Below are 21,459 nucleotides of genomic sequence, written 5' to 3' on the forward strand. Positions count from 1 at the left end.
AGATTGAGAAATTTGATTTTCCTTCTCAGCATCCTGTACTGTCTGGTTTAAACTGATCTCACACTACTCTTCCCATAAGTCCATAATAAGGCCCATATCACACCCCAACAACCACGATCCATGAACAGAAGACCAAATGAACATACTATGATTCTACCTGCGCAGATCTCGTCCTCTGTGACAAGTACCTTTCAAATGGCCCATAAATCTGATGATTATTTAATCCATCTTTGTTGGGTCAACCAATCATGTAGGGAAACCAAATCTACTTAGCTTTGCTTTAACTGAAATCTTGGACTTATCCTTCGCCCGCAAGTGTATCACTGCACTAGCTCATACATTCTCAAAACTCAAAAGTAACTGATAAAAACTCAAAAGTTTCTCTGATTAAATAAAGAGAAATCAAGGAGAGCAGACGTAAGTTAGAGAAAACTAGAAGATCGGAATACAAAAAACTAGTGAAGATTTATAATTTCATATGATAGGATGAGCCAATCCCTACATGTAAGGCATAGACTCATTCTCAACCGAAAGCCACAAAAGGAGCTCCAAATGACGTCTGAATACTAAAAGGCATGGCAAGCCTTGGGTACTCTTACAAAAGATCTCTAGAAAGTGAAAGTTCAAAGGATAAGACTAGTTCATCTCCGATGCTACAAGTCAATCAAGCTAACTATTCTAAATTTGATCCGGGATGAGCATACTAGATTTTGCGAGACTTCGTTACTCTCTCATAGATATCTACTAAGACAGCAGGGCATGATCTTTTCAGGTGCACATACCCTTGGGTTGCCACCACATCATCCATTCTGTTTGACGAGGCGACAAATTCAACACAAGCATCTTTGAGCCTGCTGCACTGATGCTGGTCAGCTAGAGCTAAAATGGTCGCAACAGATTCGACATCAAGACTTTTGCAAAGAATGCCTTCACACATCAACTTCAGCCTTTCCAATGCATACCGATCTGCAGCCACTAGTAAGTGCTTAACCATTTCTTTGTTCTCATCACCATCACCATCATCATCATGAACATCTTTCATGGAAGGCAACGAATCTGTGTAGATGAAGTGAAGCAATGCCTTGAAAACAGCAGGCTGCATATCTTGGACAGTTATCTTCTGGCTCGTCTTGTCTCCCATCGGTCCATAGAGCTCTGCCTTGAAGACCGGCGACCGCATAGCAAGCACAATCTTGTGCGCATGGAAAACCTCCCCTTTAACCTCAAATGTCACATCTGCTTCCTCTCCTGTCTTTAGCAAATTTCCAAGGTTATCAGACAAGTTTGGTGGTGGCATCTGGACCTCCACGGTGTGTGCAACAAGTGGGTTCTTGATCACAGTGAGGTCACACTCAATCACTAGGCAGTCATCCTGGAGTAACGCAGACCCCTCGAGCTCGCTTCTCACCACGAGCCCCCCAGCAACCGACTTCTTCCAGCCATCGATAGTACTAAACACCATGGGCGATTTTCAAGCAGGAGGCCACCGGCGATGACAGCCCACTGGCCTTGTTGACCAATCTCATGTCGTAGAGCGCCCTCACCTTAGCAGGCCTGCTCAGGAGGTGGACGAAGACTGGGATGTAGTCCTTGTCCTCCTTGCGTTCGTTGATTCCGTCAAGGTAGCAGCGGATGCACCATCCGTACCCGCCAACGGAGAAGGGGGCGGACTCGATGGACTCGCCAGCGCCCATGCCCTTATGCAGGCTGTACCCAACGATCTCGAGTGCGAGCGTGGCCCGCGCCGTCGCTGCGGTGGATCTCGCCGCCATTCTTTCCATTGGCGTGTGGGATGCTGCCATTGTGGAAGTTTTGGGGTGGGATGGGATGTGAGAGGCTGTGGGTTGAGTACCAAGGGTGGCGGCGCTGGGAGAGGAGGAGCAGGGGAAAGCGTCGAGCCGGTCTGGGAGTGGGTATGGCGGGGGGAGGCGGCAGGCGGCGACCGGACGGCAGCCTGGCCAAGATGAGGGTTTTGCGCGAGCTATTGTTTGGAGATGGGGACTCGACAGCCCGAGGATTGTCAGACGGAGCGGCCCAAGGGCCGATGGGCCGTGCCCGTACGTGTCACAGCACAGGTTCTCTCGAGCGTGCATGTTCTTGTCCGGTATGCCGTATGTACATCCACAAATCCACAACAGAGTACAAAGATCACACGCAGATGATAAGACCTTTCCCTAAACAATAACGCAGATGAAAAAACTAACAAAAAAACGCAGATGAAAAGACCAGGGTAAGATGACACGAAACAAAGAATAAACAAAAATTAATCCCTAACTATTGTAAGGAACAGTACCCAGCCGACTGATATAAAAGTACATAACACACCGTGTGGCTCTTGCAATAACATAAATCAAAGTGGTGCTATTCCTCTAGAGCCTAGCAAGAATAAAAAAGGGAAAATTTGTCGAGTTGCGCGAGTGACATAGGTATCTCAGATGGGCCTGCCGAAGATAGTACCCGAAGTTTATGAAGCCCGGAAGTCCATAAAGATGTCGACTATGGCAAGTAGAGATAGATTAAGGATATAGAGATTTGTAACTTCACGGGACGGATTCAAAGAGTCTCCCGGTAATTGTAACTTGTGTAATACAAAACCCTCGGCTCCGCCTCCTATATAACGGGGAGTCGAGGGACAAAGAAAGGACCGATCTTATTGTCAATCCAACCCTACTTTTTAGCAGTCGAGCACCTTTTCGGCTGAAACCTTCGAGATCTACTTGCCCTCTACTTCCGCGAAACCCAAGTCTACAACTTGTAGGCATTGACAACTTAATATACCTTGTCACCGAGATATTTACGATTCTATTGGAGAATAAATTTAGTGAAGTTTATCCAAAGTTGACGTTGTGGTGTTTTGCTCCTTGGTGAGGGGTCCCTGAGATTGATGATTAAACCTCTGCATCAATCCACACATGACGTATGGAGCTTCATCGTCAAACAAGACTCATCGACCTTGGACAGATAGAAGGAAGGTTTCATCTTCCATCACCTCCCCAGGCATTGCGTTCGTATTGCTAGAACACATCCTCATATTGTAATGTTATTTTGGGCCCAAAATCCTACCTCCGAACATGACCAAATTTCCTCCTTTACCATCTTGTAAGGTGGTGTTCAATATGGCCTTTTGCTTCTCTTTCTAACTAGGGCGTAAAAAGTGGAAATCGAAGACCGCATACATAATTAAGTTAGATAACATTACAAGAACGCACAAAAATAGAAAAAACAGAGGAGTAGTTATATCAATTTCTTATAGTAGAATAAGCCAATTTCTAGATGCAAGAGAAAATACTCATTTCCCTCTGAAAATTCCGAAACAGACCGCAAAAAAAAAAACCTAAAAGATACAACAAGCCTTGGTTCGTCCTCCAAAAGAGCTCCTATTAGGTGTGACTACATGTCAACTAAGATGGGGCACAGTAAATTTTGCGAGACTTTGTCGCTATCTCGAAGATATCTAGTAGGACACCAGGGCATGATCTTTTCAAGTGCACATACTCTTCGCGCGCCAACCACATCATCCATTGCATTTGAGGACGTGAGAAATTCAACGCAAGCATCTTTGAGCATGTCGCAGCGATGCTGATCAGCCTGATCGGCTAGAGCTAGCATGGCTCCCACGCTCTTGACATCAATACTTTTGCAGAGAATGCCTTGGCAAACCATCTTCATCCTTTACATGGCATACCGATCCGCGGCCACCAGCAGGTGCTTAGCCATTTCGAGGTTCTCGTCGTCGTCAGGATCGTCATACTCGAAAGGCAGCGAATCCGTGTAGATGAAGTGGAGCAGCGCCATGAAAACGGCGGGTTGCATGTCCTTGACAGGTATGTCGCGTTTCCCCTTTTTCTTTCATCGCGTTCTTGCGGGCTGCATGTCCAAGCCCTTTCGCATGCTGTACCCAACAATCCCGAACGCGAGCGTGGCCCGGGCTGTTGCTGGGGAGCACCTCGACGCCATCCGTTTCATTGGTCTCTCGGATACTGCAGCCATTGCAAGGATTAATGCCGTGTGGTGTGGGCTACAGACGAGATTTGTTTAGGGTTTTGGGCAAGCGATCAAGAGTACTCCCACACGAGGGTTGCGAAATTGGCAGGCTATGTCGGTTTAGCTCCAATGTTACGCAAGCGCCGGCTTCCACGGTCCGAGAAGTCGAGATCGATTCCAGTTTAGCAAACCGCATCATGATGCAGTCTGTATCGACACCGTTGTACATATCAAACCTGACCGACTCCTGGTCCGTACTAGTCAAAACAAGGAAAAAACACAAAAGTAACCGCCCATTGTTTTTTAAGGCACGGTACAAAAATATCTAATTCCTACTAATTGGCTAGCAAAACATGATATATGTAACGCTTGCAATCATTCAAAATCAAGGCGACACTGCAGCTCTAGTAAGACTTTGTAAAAGAAAACTGAAACAATACAATGGAAAATTTAGTCGTAAAAGTGAAAAGGCTTTCTACACACCAACAAGTCTAAAAAAGATCACTTGAAAACTAAAGGGCAACTCGTTCTCAGGTGGTATCGTGTAACCATGGGAAAGCTAATACTCCGTACAACAATCCGATATGTGCGTACTAAAATTTGGAATACTTAGTTGATGATTGCTCATCCAAAAGATCTCTAGAAAGTTACATGTGAAGGACCATACTATGTAATCTCAGATGGTGATGGCTACATGGTAAGCCATCTATTGTGAAGCTAACCCAGGATTAGCACACCGAATTTTGAGAGATTTTGTTACCCACTCGAATATATCTACCAAGACAGCAGGGCATGTCTTTTTCAAGTGCACATACCCCTGGCTCGCCAACATATCGTCCATCCTATTTGATGACATGATAAATTAAACACAAGCATCTTTGAGCTTGCTGCAGTGATGCTGATCGGCTAGGGCCAACATGGTTGCCACGGTGTTGACATCAAGACTTTTGCAAAGCATGCCTTCACATTCAGTCTTCATTCTTTCCATGGCGTACCGATCGGCAGCCACTAGTAAGTGCTTGACCATCTCTATGTCCTCGTCACCACCAAGATCGTCCATGGAGGGCAATGAATCCGTGTAGATGAAGCGAAGCAATGCCTTGAAAACAGCAGGCTGCATGTCATGGACCGTTATGTTTTGTCTCCCTTTGTCTCTCATCGGTCCATAGAGCTCTGCCTTGAAGACCGGCGACCGCGTCGCAAGCACAATCTTATGTGCAGGGAAAAGCTCACCTTGAATGTCAAATGTCACGTCTGCTTCCTCGGCTGTCTCTAGGAGTTTCCCGAAATTTTCTGACAAGTCTGAGGATGGCGCCAGAAGCTCCACGGCTATCGGAGTCTCAGCAACGATTGGTTCCTTGATCACGTTGAGATCGCACTCAATCACGAGACGGTCACCCCGGAGGTAAGCCGACTGCTCCAGCTCACTCCTCCTCATGAAATTTCGATTTCCCCAATTAGTATTAATGGTGCTGAACTCCACCGGTGATTCCAAGCAGGACTTCATTCACCGTTGACGACAGCCCGTTTTCCTGGTTAACCAACCTCAAGTCGAAGAACGCGCGTACCTTGGGGCCGTTTCCCAGGAGCTCGAGGAAGACTGAGATGTGGTCCTCCACGTTTTTCTCTCCGTCAGGGTAGTAGCGGATGCACCACTCGTGCCCGCCAACAGAGACAGGGGTTGACTGGATGAATTTTTCCTTGCCCATGCCCTTATGCAGACTGTACCTAGTGATCTCGAATGCGAGTGTCGCCCGTGCCGTCGCCGGGGTGCATCTCGACTCCATCCTTTTTGTTGGCCGCTGGGATGCTGCCATTGCCGGAGTTCTGGATTGGAGTGGCGATCAAGTGCAGCGGCGATGGGAGGGGAAAGCGTGTCAAGGCGCCGAGACGGTGGGAGGTGCGCGGGCGGCGCGATTGGACCGGAAGAGGAGGGTTTTGGGCGAGCAAAGGCGATGAGGGTTTGAGAATTGCCAGACAAAATCTATGTTTCCCTACCGCTGCTTGTTTCCTTGTTCTTAAAGGGCGAGGACAAGCCGACTAGGCTAGGCATCGGAAGTCCGATCCTACTATGTTAAGATACATCGAACTGTTTTACTACTTACCTTCCGATAATTTTTAGGTTTGAGCGTGGACCTTTCGATTATATATTGTTTCCTATAGCAATTTTGGAAACCACCACCTGTTCACGTATGATCTGCTTTCAGAACAAATACCGTCCTTTTCGGGAACTATTTTTTTGTTTGGTAAAAACAAAACAATTCTAACAAATAAATCTAGCAATGGAATATATTTTTTCCAATATGCAATTTTTCACAAAGGCACTAACTGCATTTTTTGTGCCGCAAGAACATTTTTCTTGAGTGGCAATAAGCATCATTTTTCTAGCATTTTAAGAGTGCAATGAAAATATATTGTTGGAGTAATTGAAACTTTTTCGTGACCAATAAAAAAAATATCTGTTTTTCATGGTAACATCATAGTGCATCTTTTGAGGTGATGACCGACAACGTCACAATCTAAGGCCATATCCAACGCGGCGACCCAAACGGATGCGTTGGGCCATCCGGTTTGGACCGTTTGGGTGGCCGAGCGGACACGTGGATAGCGCCACACATCCGCGTGTCCGTTTGGGTCGCCGCGTTGGGCCCATAAGCCGCCACATGGCTCGTCTTCTCTGGGCGGCCCTACAACATGGCAAGCCTCGACGGAACAGCAATGGAGGGCGGGAGAACGTGAGGGAAAGTTCCTGCGCGCACCAGGGTTCCCGCACGCGAGAAAGGGCCTAGGACGCGCGCTCGCGCCCAAGTTTCCCGCCAAGGCCGCCGACTATAAAAGACGGTGTGCGGCCTCGCAGACCTAACCCGCTCCGCCGCCCTCTCCCCCTCTACCTTCTCCGGCACCCTCTCCTCCTCCATCGCCATGCCGCGCACCCTGCATAGCACGTGGGCGAAGCTCTCCCTCGCCGCCCGCGCTAGGTTCCCGCGGACTACGGAGGAGGAGCATCAAGACGCGCGGTGGGTCGCTGACGACGAGGCCATCCACATTGTAGCCGAGGGGCGGCGAAGAAGGAAGAGGACACTGAGCTGGTGGAGGGGACCGTGGCTGGCTAGTACGAGGCCTACGACGGCTAGTTCGAGGCCGCGGAGGAGGGGCCCGACCCCACCGCCGAGGAGGAGGGGGATGCCGTCGCGAACACCGACGCAGGAGGAGGCCGTCCACGACCGCGAGATGGCGAAGCTCAACGTGCTATTGAGGCGCATCTCGCCGAGCACACGCGCGAGACGAGGGAGCACGAGGCCTCTGTCCAGGCCGGTCGCCGCCGTTTTAGGCGACCTCATCGGGCGGAAGAACGAGCTCATCACTCAGGAGGCTGCCCGCCGCCTCGTCTAGATACCCTCGCCCGACCGGCGCGCCCACGAAGAGGCTGCGGAGGCGGTGCAAGGCCGGCAACAACGGCAGTGTCGCCAGCAGGCGAACAATGAGGCCTGGGACGCCGCCGCATCTATCTCGAGGCACGGGACATTGTGGAACGCATCGCTGCGCGCGAGCTCGAGTTGTGCGGGAAGCGGACCATGGTGCCGCAGAAGGCCGAGCGCGCCCGCACCCAAACTAAGAGAGCGGACAGGAGGAGGGCGGCCGCGGAGGAACACCGGAGGAAGGCCGCCGCCGGGCCACCTAGCTGGTAAAGCTGGAGTGGAATCCTCACGCATAGAGGCCGCCCGTGTCGAGTGAAATCCACGGCGAGTACTGGGTAGCTAAGCTAGTTGTAGATAGTATTAAGAAAATGCAATATGTCTGATTTTAATGAAAAATGAATTTATCTCGCTATGACAGGCAAGGGTCGGACGAGAGGCCAGCGCCTGGTGTCCACGGTCACGCAAATGAGGTCCAGATTTAGGCATGTTTGGGTTGTCTCGGACGCTGCAGTCATCTGTTTTTGGAATGGGTCCGCGCGCTGGATCGTATTTTTGTCCGGTTTGGCCCATCCGGACGCGCGAGCGTGGATGGGTCGCTCCGTTGGAGATGGCCTAAGTAGTTGTTGTCATATATAAATAATAAATGGTATGGGTATCTCTTCACATACATATGCTAGGGTTCTTGACAAATGATCAAGGGTTAACTTTGTGGTGCTAGATGAAAAGCGTAGTGGAGGTGTTTTGGTTTATTGGTCCATGGTGGACTAGCGAGGGGGTATTGTATATGGTATATGATGGATTAACCCCTCATGTTCACCTGGACTTCTTGCCTAGTTTCTTTTACTTTTGTTGATTAGTCTTAAATTTGTGAAAAATTTACCATAGTAGAATTAAATAGTACCGGGGTAAAATTAGCTATTCCCAAGTCCCTTGAACAATAATCGCAAAAGGTCATCTTCGTGGTTGCGGTCACAACAAATGATTCTTGATGACCCTGCTTCAACAAATCAACAATACATCCTTGATGATGTATGTGCTACTAGGAGACAATTTTTCCTTCCTATGATCCCTCGAATATATTCCTTTATCCTAGGAAGTAAAAATAAACTACCATTGTCTGGTGATAAGGGGATGACATCTCTTCTGAAGAAATTGGAAGAACAAAGGCCAGCAGAGCTTGTTATAACTCCAGGAGGGGTGGGCTTATAAATTCATATGTCTCTATTTTTTCCCTAGATGCCTAAAAAATCTAGTAAGAAAGAATAATAAGATAGAAATGTCCTAGGTGTCAGCATGAGTCCCCTAGATTTCTCATATATTGATCCCGCAGTTTTCCATTATTTATCTGAATTTTCCATGAAGTCTGTTCTGGGTATTTTCTAGTATTTTAATGGATTTTCTCACATATTTTAGCAGTCTCATGATTTATTGAGATATCTTAGGGATTTCATGTATAAAGTTTGAGGTTATACAGTCCCCTAGATGAAGTATAAAGACATGTAGAGGGTTTTCGTATATTTATCTAGAAAACAAAGTACTACCTGAAAAAGTTTCAGGTCGCATGAGGGTTCATTTGGATTTTTTTGCTCTTGTATCCTTTCTGCGAAAAAATGACAAGGCCGCTTTGTGGTATATTTAGATATTTTCAAAAATACTGGTCTTATCACAAGAATTACAAATGCCCTTGGGGTTTATTTTGAATTTTCTAGAAATTTGGGTCCCATAGAAAAACACATAGCTCGAGGGTCTATTAGGATTTTTCTAGATGGTCGATTGGGGTTTTTCTAGAATTTTGTTTCTTCTTTGTAGGATTTACATACCGGTTATGATCTAATTAGAATTTTTCATAAATTTAGGATCTTCTGTTATGAAAAATGTGGAACCAGAAAAGAATGGATTTTTTTTCATGGGTGACGTGTTTTTGGCCATGGCCGGCCCATGTCTTTTGTGCAGTTCAACCAGGAGGGCCTTACAGCCTCATGCCGGTTCATGGTTGATCTTCGGCGAAGATCATGCTGCGGGAGAGAACGCGGGATGTGGCAGAAAAAGTGTCCCACTCCCCGTCTAGTGGGTGACAACTGCTAATTCTTTTGGATGTGTACTTGAAGTTTGATGCCAGGTTGGGAATTGGAAATTACAGACTCAATTCTTGCTATTTTTTTAGTAGGACTGCCATTTACCTAATCATTAGAAGGCTCGCTGTACAATGTTTTGTACTTCATTTATACCATTACTAATATACACTTCCAATATGGTTCTCCCTACTATTTAATGAAAATAAGATTATGAACATTTTAGCTTCTGATCAAAGGACCACATGGCCATCCATGCCTTTTTTTGTATGAACAATTTCTTATGGGTGCCATAAGAACAGGTATTAGCTAACAGTGCTACTGCTACATAAAACTAATCACAAAGCAAAACTTTTCGTGGATCAGTGGATGTGTGTTCCTTATAGAACCAGTATAATGCAATTTTAATTTTATATGGATACAATTTTGTGTAAACAACAAAACCATTTTATGTACCCAGAGTGCTGAGTTCTTCGAAGGGAATATACAAAGAATGATAGAAGCATGATGATACAGACATATACACATCATTGACACTGCTACCCCAGAACAATTAACTATACAATCTAGTAGTCAAGAAATTAGTGAGCAAGAAATATATATCACCTGAGAGGCAATTAGGTGAAGATGTACCATGCCAGTGATAGCATGAATATATTAACCTGGAAGGCATTTCTGTACACAAAGAGAGACTCAGGTACGAAACTGAAATTTCTCACGCACACATCTTCTTGTCAAAATATAATTTTTGGGCAATATACAAACTAGCCATAAGGCCCTTAAGACAAGCAATTATACTTTTTCTTACAAGCTGCATTGACACCCCACCCCATCTTCTAATGTCTGTTCAACGTGATCTCACACTTACCTTCCCATAAGGCCCATAACACCCCTACGACTGCGATGCATGAACAGAAAGACAAATTGCATCTATTAAATCCAATTCTACATATATTGCCATTGTGAATAAGCGCCTTCATATGACATCTTTGTGGGTCCAACCAATCATGTATGAAAACTATTTTGAACTTACCAATTTCTCTAACTGTAATATCACAGTTATTCTTCACCTGCAAATGTCTCACTATGGTGGTAAATATATAAACTCAGAAGTAATCGATAGGAATTCAAAGGTTTCGCGCCTTTCAAAAGAAAGAAATCAAAGAGAGCGTGTATAAATTAGAGAACAGTAGAAGTTCACAAAAAAGTTCAAAAAAAAAAAACTTGGTGAACTAATGAAGATTTATAGTCACATATAAGATGACATCCAATCAGTAGTTCACTACATGCAAGTATCCTGTAACCATGGGGAAGCTAGCAAAACAATCCGATATAAGCATACTGAAATTTGCAATACTTAGTTGCTGATTGCTCCTCCAAAAGATCTCTACAAACTGACAAGTGAAGGATCAGACTACTTCATCTCAGGTGGTGATGGCTATATGTCAACTAAGTTAACTATTCCACATTTAACCTGGCATGGGCACACTAAATTTTGCGAGACTTTGTTGCCCTCTCCAAGACATCTACTACGACAGCAGGGCATGATCTTTTCAAGTGCGCATACGCCTGGCTTGCCAAAACATCATCCATTCTATTTGAAAACACGATAAATTCAGCACAAGCATCTCTGAGCCCGCTGCAGTGATGCTGATCAGCTAGAGCTAACGTGGTTGCCACAGTCTCGACATCAAGACTTTTGCAAAGAATGGCTTCACATTCGATCTTCATCCTCTCCATCGCATACCGATCTGCAGCCACAAGTAAGTGCTTGACCATGTCTTTGTTATCGTCCCCGTCAAGATCGTCCATGGGAGGTAATGAATCCGTGTATATGAAGTGAAGCAACGCCTTGAAAACAGCAGGCTGCATGTCTTGGACTGGTATGTTACGTCTCCGTTTGTCTCTCATCGGTCCATAGAGCTCTGCTTTGAAAACTGGCGACCGTGCTGCGAGCACAATCTTATGCGCGTGGTAAACCTCCCCTTGAACTTTGAATGCCACATCTGCTCCCTCCGCTGTCTCTAGCAGTTGTCCAAAATTACCTGACAAGTCTGATGGTGGTACCTGAACCTCTACAGTCTTGGCAACAATTAGTGGTTCCTGGAGCACAGTGAGATCGCACTCAATTATGAGACGGTCATCCCGCAGGTAAGGTGACTGCTCGAGCGAGCTCCTCTTCTTGAAATCGCTAAACCCCCATGTATTTGTTCGGTCGAGGGAATTAAACTCCTGCGGCGATTCCGAGCGGGAATACACCGATGACGACAGCCCGCTGTCATGGTTGACCAACCTGAAGTCGTAGAGCGCCCGCACCTTGGGGCCCTTGCACAGGAGCTTGATGAAGACTGAGATGTAGTCCTTGACCTCCTCCTTCGATCCGTCAGGGAAATAGCGGATGCACCATTGGTACCCACCAACGGAGGCAGGGGCGGACTGGATGCATTCGCCGGTTCCCATGCCTTTATGCTTACTGTACCCAACGATCTGGAATGCGAGCGTGGCCCGGTCCGTCGCTGGGGTGCATCTCGATTCTATCCTTTTTGTTGGCCGCTGCTGCGATGCTGCCATTGCGGGAGTTCTGGGGTGAGGTGGGGATCAAGTGCAGCAACGATGGGAGAGGGCAAAGCGCCGTGGGGAGCGGCTTCCAGACTGGGGATGGTGGGCCGCCGGCGGGGTCGAACCCGGAGACGAGGGTTTGGGCGAGCGGCGGCGGCGAGGGTTTGAGAATTGCGAGCCAAAATGTCTGTTTCCCCGCTGCTTTTATTCATAGGGCCTTCCCCGTGTCTCTTCGTATATACGCAGCCCTGATCACGCCTTTGCAGCCCAAAACTGAAGAGGGCCCACTAAGCCGTGTTGAGTTGCCCAGGAACTCTGATTCCCCTAGAAAATGTGGATGAGGAACTCTGATACTCCAATGTATCGAGTGCACCTAGGCATGAAGATTGGTAGTGGATAGTCCATATTATCCAACTTCTCGTATTCGAGAAATTGAAAATAGAAATGATAACATCCGAATCCGGACGTCTGCGGAAATGGATATGGTAACTATCCGGATCTGTTTTACAAAAAACAAATACAAATATGGCATTGAATTTTGAAGCAAATGTGGATATGGAAATGGATATATCAGTATCCGAATAAATAAGATTATGTTAGCCAATTTTAGTAATTCAACCCCAATATGCTAATTATCTAACCTAGAGGAACTAACAAATCGATCAAATGTTCTTTTATGTGATTAGACTTGAAACTACTATGCATTATATCAGTATATTTATCTCTCTACCATTATATAATTGGCTCATTATAAGAGATGATTCTATTGTTTCCTTATATTCGTATCCGCTCTGAGTTGAGAAAACATCTGATCTGTATTTGTATTCGAGTAATATCCGCTCTGAATTCGTATCCGGCAACATCCGCATTCGCATCCGTATTCATTTTAAAAAATATGGAAACGGATATGGGAAGGGCATTATCCGATCCGCATCCGATCCGTTTCCACCCCTAAGTGCACCTGATATTTATTTACACACTTACAATCTGCCAAAAAAATCTGGAAAATTCGTTTATATAAAAATATGTATGTAACATCTTACAAAATTACTGGATCATAATTGAAAACGATACTCGAGAACAGAACTGACTAAGAATTGTGCTGATCCGCCTAATTCGTATCCCAATTTGGAATTTCACGTTATATTGTATATACATGCTAGTTCATTTTCAGAAAATTTTAAAACTTCTCGAGTGTGTTGTGTGTACTAAGGTTTGGTGCACCACTAGCTCAGATACACCAGATATGTTCTCAACACGTAGCTCTGACACGCCGACCTGGGAAGTCTATAGATGCGTGTTTTCGTACAACCTATCTAGGGGATGTAGCTCCAGTGATATGTAGCTTCACATTTGACATTTAAGTCCTGATAGATTTATTTTCTTGTCTAGTTTTTTTTTTGCGAATAAAATCTCTGCATTAAAAGAAAGAAAAATTTGCTTCAGGACACCGTTATTTTCTGTCATTTGCTGAAACACACCGCTCGATTGTGTCTTTGCCAGGTACCATTACAATTTTGTGTCACATTTGCCACAACACACCACCTAACTAAAAACGGAAAGTTTTGCACTTTTGCTTAGGATGACTAGTTTTGAAGACAAAGGACAAAACTTTCCGTTTTTAGCCAGGTGGTGTGTTCTGACAAATGTGACACAGAATTGTAATGGTACCTAGCAAAGACACAATCGAGCGGTGTGTTTCAGCAAATGCCCAAAAATAACGGTGTCCTGTGGCAAATTTTCCCTTAAAAGAAACATCGAATAATGTCCTTCATCTTCAAACTCGAGACCGTGTAAACGGCACGCTGCAAAACTGCTCCCTGAGCTTGCCTAACGTTTTTGGTTGTGAACAGGAAATCGCCGACGGGCCAAAACGACCATATCCACTTCGAAGATAAAGAAGATACTCAGTGAACTTTTTTCTGTGATATGTAGTATAGCCACGAGACAACGATTCATCAACCTTTCCTGCAATGGATGTGTCCCTTCCCTCCCTAGTCACCAAACATGCTCAGTGGTTGCAGGCCTTCATGTACTAGCGAGGGTGGAGCTCACACTTGTACATTTATGTTGACCTCACCACACATAATCGATAGATATTAGTGCTGAACTTGAACCTATGTATGTATAATTTCGAGATGACCCCTAGAAAAAAAATTGCTAGTTTCGCACATGCTTATTCGGTGGATGAATAAAGTGGCTGATCAAAACTTTGAGGTTAATCCAGCCGGCTGTGTAGTATTGAGAGGGCTTCGATAGTTTTTTCACTGATGTATTTTGGAATAAAAAAGGAGCAAAAACTTTGTCCCAATCTTTTTTTTTTGCGAGAAAAAGAAGATGATATTAAAGCTCCGATCTTACAGAAAGATCCAGAAAAAAGAGAAAATTACACACGGGTCCATCTGGATCCCGACCACGCCGACGATCAGAACGAGCCGGTGGCGCGCCGCTGCCACTGCTCCTCTCCATGCCTAGGTACGGAGTCAGCCCCTCTGCAGTCGAGAAGTCGCCGGTCAGTGGATCTGAAGATCATGCACCTTGGAACGCCAGCGCCGTCGCGAAGCTTCGGCCCACCATCTTCTTCTCCAACTTCGACACCCGGATCTGCCGCCTATGCAGATCCAGCGAGGGATAGACGCGCACGGTGGTTCTGACGAACCACGAGCACGGGGAAGGCGAGCGCTCTGGCCCGGAGCTCCGCAGAGCACCACCGCCGAAGGGGACGAGCACCGCCACCAAACTCCACACCGACCGCGCCACCGCCTCCACAACGCCGCCGACAGGTACCCTACTATACCCTACACTATGTACACGCCGAGATCCGGGCTTCCTCCAACCTCCCGCTGCCGGAGCAGCCGAGGGAGGAGGAGGAACCCTTGGATCCTCGGCGGGCGAGGTGGATCGACCGGGTTCGCTCTCAAATCGCCCCCTCTCTACTGTAGATGAAGAGGGGAACGACCAAGGTCCTGTTCAATAAATCGTCTGATTCAACGATTAATCAGCTGATTAATCATTACTTGATGGTCACCGATTAGCCGATAAACTCATTTATCGCCCAATAAACTCATTTATCGCTCGATTAATCAGCCGATTTGCCTATTAATCGCTAATCGCTAGCCGACCGAGTTGACACCGATAAGCGATTTTCTCAACATTGCTAGCGATTAAGTATAAGTTTTACAAGAAAGTAAAAGTGTGTGTCATATTACAAGGCTACTCTCCCGGTATCAAATATCCTAAACTTTTCGCACCCGCTAACACCCATAAGTTAGCTTATTTTCTAATCTTGTCAATGATTACTTGCGAGGACACATGCTTATTGTTGAACCATAGCGTTGGGTTCGTTCCAAATATCCCATGAGATGAGATGCCATGGCTTTGCGGTTTTGCCCCGAGGACATCATGCTCCACCAATCCGATAAAATGAGGTTCGCCCACTGGGTCATGATAAGCTCGGGGATGCCCAACCAATTGTTGTCCTTCTTCCAAAGCCGAATAGTGAAGAGACAATGTACGAAGAGGTGGTTAACAAACTACATGCATTGCTTGCATAACGGGCATAGGCCGCAATTAAGCCACCCACGATTCGTCAACCAGTCCGTCGTCCAAATCCTATTTTGGTTAGCAAGCCAAGCAAAAAAAAAATGTCTTTAGGTGGCGGCCAAACCTTCCAAACCAACTTGCTTAAACTTGAAAGAGTTGACCCTAAAAGTTACACCTCATAAGCCAACTTAATTGTATATTAACCATTTGAAGTGAGCCTCTAAATGATGTCATCCTCCACGTTCTCATGAAGTTGGAAGCTGTGGATGAGGGTCCAAAGCTCCACAAATTGGGGTAAGTGCTCCATTGAGAAATCTTGTTCCAAATTCATCTTACTCACCCATGTGTTGCCATGCAAAGCTTGAGTACTCTTCCAATTCTTCCTCTTGGATGAGGAGAAAATGAGTGGCGCCACCTCAATTGGTTTTCTCCAATCAAGCCAAGGCGCATGCCTGAAGGAGATATGCCCTAGAGGCAATAATAAAGTGGTTATTATTTATATCTTTATGTTTATGATAAATGTTTATATATCATGCTATAATTGTATTAACCGAAACATTAGTACATGTGTGATATGTAGACAAACAAAGAAGTCCCTAGTATGCCTCTTAACTAGCTTGTTGATTAATGGATGATTAGTTTCATAATCATGAACATTGGATGTTATTAATAACAAGGTTATGTCATTGTATGAATGATGTAATGGACACACCCAATTAAGCGTAGCATAAGATCTCGTCATTAAGTTATTTGCTATAAGATTTCGATACATAGTTACCTAGTCCTTATGACCATGAGATCATGTAAATCACTTATACCGGAAAGGTACTTTGATTACACCAAACACCACTGCGTAAATGGGTGGCTATAAAGGTGGGATTAAGTATCTGGAAAGTATGAGTTGAGGCATATGGATCAACAGTGGGATTTGTCCATCCCGATGACGGATAGATATACTCCGGGCCCTCTCGGTGGAATGTCGTCTAATGTCTTGCAAGCATATGAATGAGTTCATAAGAGACCACATACCACGGTACGAGTAAAGAGTACTTGTCAGGAGACGATGTTGAACAAGGTATAGAGTGATACCGAAGATCAAACCTCGGACAAGTAAAATATCGCGTGACAAAGGGAATTGGTATCGTATGTGAATGGTTCATTCGATCACTAAAGTCATTGTTGAATATGTGGGAGCCATTATGGATCTCCAGATCCCGCTATTGGTTATTGGTCAGAGTGAGTACTCAACCATGTCCGCATAGTTCACGAATACACCTGGAAATGGATCGATGTCCAGGTCCAAAATTAAACTACCCAAATATTATCCAGATATAGTCGATCCAGTCCACGTCCAGTCCAAATAAAGATCATTAACATCCAAACCCGTCCAAATCCACACATAAGAAGTCCAAAAAATCCCAATCCAAATGGACCCCACCGTGAAGAAGTCGAGCTGAACCAATCCCCAAAATTCAACACGGCACCATCAATTTGGCCACCGGCCGCCGCCGTGGCCTGAGCTCAGGCCGGTCAGGGTGGACGTCCAGGACCCTTCTCCCAGAGCTCGAGCTCGTGGTGAACATGTCCATGGGCGTCGGCGTGGCGCGCACTAGTCTTCCGCCGCCGGCAATGGTCCTTCCAAGCTCTTTCGCCGCCGGCTCTGGTCCTTGCTAGCTCGTTCGCCGGCGCCAGGCCGCTCACGCCGGCGCCCACCACGGCCACCATAATCTCCTCCATCTCCATTCCCCTCTCTATCCTGTGTATGCCTGTACCGCTGCAGGTGTTCCTCCTGTACCTTCTTCATGGAATCGTGGAAGCGAATCGAGGACCCGCATACGCGCACGCAGCCGCATGGATAAGAAGCCTCCACAGCGCTCATGCCTGGATGGATGAGCAACACATCAATCTCAGCCGGCAGTGGCGTGGCACGCGCAAGTCTGCTGCCGCCGGCATTGATCCAATGGATCTTGGATGGATTTTATCCCCCAAGCCCAGGCTTATCCAGTGTTTATTGAACGTTAGTCCAACAGATGCCCAGGTCCAGTATAGCCCAGTCCAACATGATCCAAGACGTGCTAGGTCCAAAGTCCATTGGACAGTGCAGATCCAGTTCCAGATTTATTCACGAACCGTAGGGTGACACACTTAAAGTTGGATGTTGAAATAGTAGTACTTGGATATGGAATGGAGTTCGAATATTTGTTCGGAGTCCCGGATGAGATCCCGGACATCACGAGGAGTTCCGGAATGGTCCGGAGAATAAGATTCATATATAGGATGTCATTTTATGTGAATTAAAATGATCCGGAAGGTTCTACGGAAGGTTCTAGAAGGTTCTAGAAAAGTCCGGAAGAAATAAGGATGGAAGGTGGAGTCCCAGAGGGACTCCACCCACCTTGGCCGGCCAACCTAAGGGAGGAGGAGTCCCAAGTGGACTCCCCACCATGGTGGCCGGCCACCCCACCAAGGAAAGGGGGGAGTCCCACTCCCCCTAGGTTTGGACACTTGGAAGTTTTTTGTTAGGGTCTTATTCGGAATCTTTGACCTAAACCTTGGGGCCTCCACCTATATAAAGAGGGGGTGAGAGGGGCTGGCCGGCCACTCAAGCCACCACCATGGCCGCACCCCTCAAGGGTGCCCTAGCCGGCGCCCCTCTCCCCAAACCCTAGCGGTCTCTCTCCTCCACCACATCCCGCGCGCTTAAGCGAAGCTCCGCCGGATTTCTCCACCACCACCGACACCACGCCGTCGTGCTGTCGGATTCAAGAGGAGCTACTACTTCCGCTGCCCGCTGGAACGGGGAGGTGGACGTCGTCTTCATCAACAACCGAACGTGTGACCGAGTACGGAGGTGCTGCCCGTTCGTGGCGCCGGAACCGATCGTGATCAAGATCTTCTACGCGCTTTTGCAAGCGGCAAGTGAACGTCTACCGCAGCAACAAGAGCCTCATCTTGTAGGCTTTGGAATCTCTTCAAGGGTGAGACTCGATACCCCCTCGTTGCTACCGTCTTCTAGATTGCATCTTGGCTTGGATTGCGTGTTCGCGGTAGGAAATTTTTTGTTTTCTATGCAACGTTATCCTACAGTGCCAAAATAGCGTCTTATTGCCATTGTCAACCAAAATTGTGGTGGCAACATAGAAGATCTCCATATCTTCCGCCGTACATGGGTTCTTGGGTCCCACCCAAATCTTGTTTGGGTCCTTCCGTTCTAATCATGGACACATAATCCGAAGTATCGTGACAAACTTGCCCATGTGAAGCACCCCAAGGCTGGCAAGCTTCTTGGAGCTACAAACCGTACCCAATTCACCTTGCACTTTGCACCCGTTGTGTGGTCATTGGCCAGCCAAAGGAAAAGCGAGCTCGATATTATTAATGAACTTGAAAGTGCTCGCCGGGATGGATAGATGTGTCAAGTACTAGATGGCTTGAGGAGCAAGGACCGACTTGACCGAGGCTCATTTCGAACCTTCTGTTTAAAAAACAGAACTGACTAAGAATAGTGCTAATACGGAACTGACTAAGAATAGTGCTAATACGCTTAATTTTGTATCGCAATATGGAATTTCATATTATATTATATATACATGCTAGTTCATTTACAGAAAATTTTAAAACTTCTCCTTCAGTGTGTACCAAGGTTTGGTGCACCACTAGCCCAGATACACCAGATATATTCTTGGCACGTAGCTCGGACACGCCGACCTAGGAAGTCGATAGATGGGTGTTTTCGTACAATGTATCTAGGCTGTAGCTAGAATTGGTGATGGCATTAACTTGGGTATTTTCCTAACCAATGTAGTAGCATGTGCCCGCCGCTGCCACGGCCCTGCGTGTCGTCTACCCCATGCTCGGCGTCGGTGCCACCACCAATGTAGTAGCATGCGCCCACCGCGGAGCCCGACGCGATGATGTCGTGCATGAATGAGTCGCCTTGCATTCCGGAGAGCGCTCTCCTGCCGGGTGGGTAGGACGAGCTTACACCCACGATTGAGTCGAAGGGAAGAGGGCCCCGGCGGAGGGTTGGACAGTCCGTGAAGATGACCTTGTCCAGGACGTCGCGCACGGTGAAGCCCTCGTGGTCCGGCGACGGTGATGAGGACAACCTAGAGCACGGCGTCAGGTGGCCGTAGGATTCCTGGAACATGGGCTGAGAAGAAGGTGAGAAGCCAGCCGGCGAGCCCAATCCCATACTCCACCTATGAGGATACATGCCGACGTAGATTGGCGGGAGGCCGATCTGCGCCCTTTGCCAATGCAACATTCCTGTCGATTACCGTCGCCGCTTCTTCCTCCGCCTCCGCAGCCTCGTCGGCTTGCCTACGCTTGAGCTTATGCAGCCTTTCCTTCCGGCCTTGGGTTTCAGCCCTCTTCCGTTGGATGTCCTTGTCCCACTTGGTGTTGCTCATGTCGTCCGGCTTCTGCTTCGGCTTCTGCGGCTTGCGCTGCTTGGGTTCATCGGCGGCGGCGATGGTCGCGCGTGGGCCTATGAACTTTTTGGGCGGCATGGTGTGGAGCTTGGGGAAACTGGCGGGGTCTGGGGGAAAAATGTCGTGGTCGTGGCATATGGCGGCAAGAAATGGAGGGAAAGTGGAAAAAGTGGAGGGAAATCCACCTTGTGTCACCGACGGGCCAGTCCCACGCCCGTTTTGCCTCCATCCGGCGGTCGCAGGCGCTCCCCGGAGCCCTGGGTTCGGCCTGCGATCGCCGGATGTAATTTAGGCCCAATTCGGCAAAAATTGGGCTCCTAGGGGCACGACTGGGGGAAATTAATAGATCTGATGCTAAATTTCGGCCTGAGGAGGGGGTGCTGGGGGGTGAGTGGAGATGCTCTAAGGGCTCCATTGAGAAATCTTTCTCCAAATCCATCTTACCCACCCATGCGTTGCCATGCAAAGTTTGAGTCACCTTCCAATTCTTCATGCGTCACTTCGGTTAGTTTTCTCCACTCAAGCCAGGGAGCATACCAAAATGGCGTCTTATTGCCATTGTCAATCATGATTGTGGTGGCGACATAGAAGATCTCCATATCCTCCGCCGTACATGGGTTCTTCGATCCCACCCAAATCTTGCTTGGGTCCTTCCATTCTAACCATGGCCACCTAAGCCAAAGTGTCGTGGAAAACTTTCCCATGTGAAGCACCCCAAGGCCGCCAAGCTTCTTGGTGCTACAAACCATACCCAATTCACCTTGCACTTTGCACCCGTTGTGTGGTCATTGGCCAACCAAAGGAAAGAGGGCTCCGTCTTATTAATGAACTTGAATGTGCTCGCTGGGATGGATAGAGGTGTCAAGTAGTAGATGGCTTGAGAGACAAGGACCAACTTTACCAAGGTGGCGTGCGGCCGGCTATGGTCACATACTTACCATTCTAAGCGGGAAGCTTGCCGTCACACTTATCCTCCAAGTGCCAGATGCCCACCCTCTTCAAACATTTAACCGAAAGGGGAAGCCTCATCTTATTAGAACAACTAAACTATTGAGAAAATTCATGCAAAGGCTGGTAGCCTCTCAAAAAATCATGGAGGATGGATGCAAGGTTTTGGATATCTTCCTTTTTAGTTTTTTTTCAAGGATGTCTTAGCTAGACTAGTGTAATTAGAGATGATGATTTACCAATGAAAGTGAGAACATTTGCTAAAATGACCTGACATACACATAGCTGAAAGCCCCACGTACATACGACTCAAAACAAAAACAAGACCCTGTACAATTTTCGTACAAACAAATGCACCAATACCCAATTGGCTAGCAAACATTACATACCGTACCGCTGGCAATCCTACAACAAACCAAAGCTACACTACATCTCTAGCTAGAGCCTACGACGCGGAAAGTTCAAAAAAGTTGCCCGAGTTGTTGACGACTCCGGCCAGAA

General features: G+C 47.0%; 1 protein-coding gene and 2 pseudogenes across 1 annotated transcript; all 3 read right to left on the bottom strand.

Annotated features, from left to right (window-relative positions):
- Nucleotides 1-703: 703 nt before the first annotated feature.
- Nucleotides 704-1,802, bottom strand: LOC124669188 (annotated as a pseudogene).
- Nucleotides 1,803-4,690: 2,888 nt separating this feature from the next.
- LOC124671582 lies at nucleotides 4,691-5,801 on the bottom strand (annotated as a pseudogene).
- Nucleotides 5,802-10,963: 5,162 nt separating this feature from the next.
- On the bottom strand, nucleotides 10,964-12,046 carry LOC124670050 (BTB/POZ and MATH domain-containing protein 2-like). Its single transcript, XM_047206567.1, has one exon. The coding sequence runs from the start codon at nucleotides 12,044-12,046 to the stop codon at nucleotides 10,964-10,966; it is 1,083 nt and encodes a 360-aa protein (XP_047062523.1).
- Nucleotides 12,047-21,459: the final 9,413 nt, after the last annotated feature.

Source organism: Lolium rigidum, chromosome 7 (assembly GCF_022539505.1).
Source record: "Lolium rigidum isolate FL_2022 chromosome 7, APGP_CSIRO_Lrig_0.1, whole genome shotgun sequence".
In the NCBI taxonomy this organism is placed as follows: Eukaryota; Viridiplantae; Streptophyta; class Magnoliopsida; order Poales; family Poaceae; genus Lolium; species Lolium rigidum.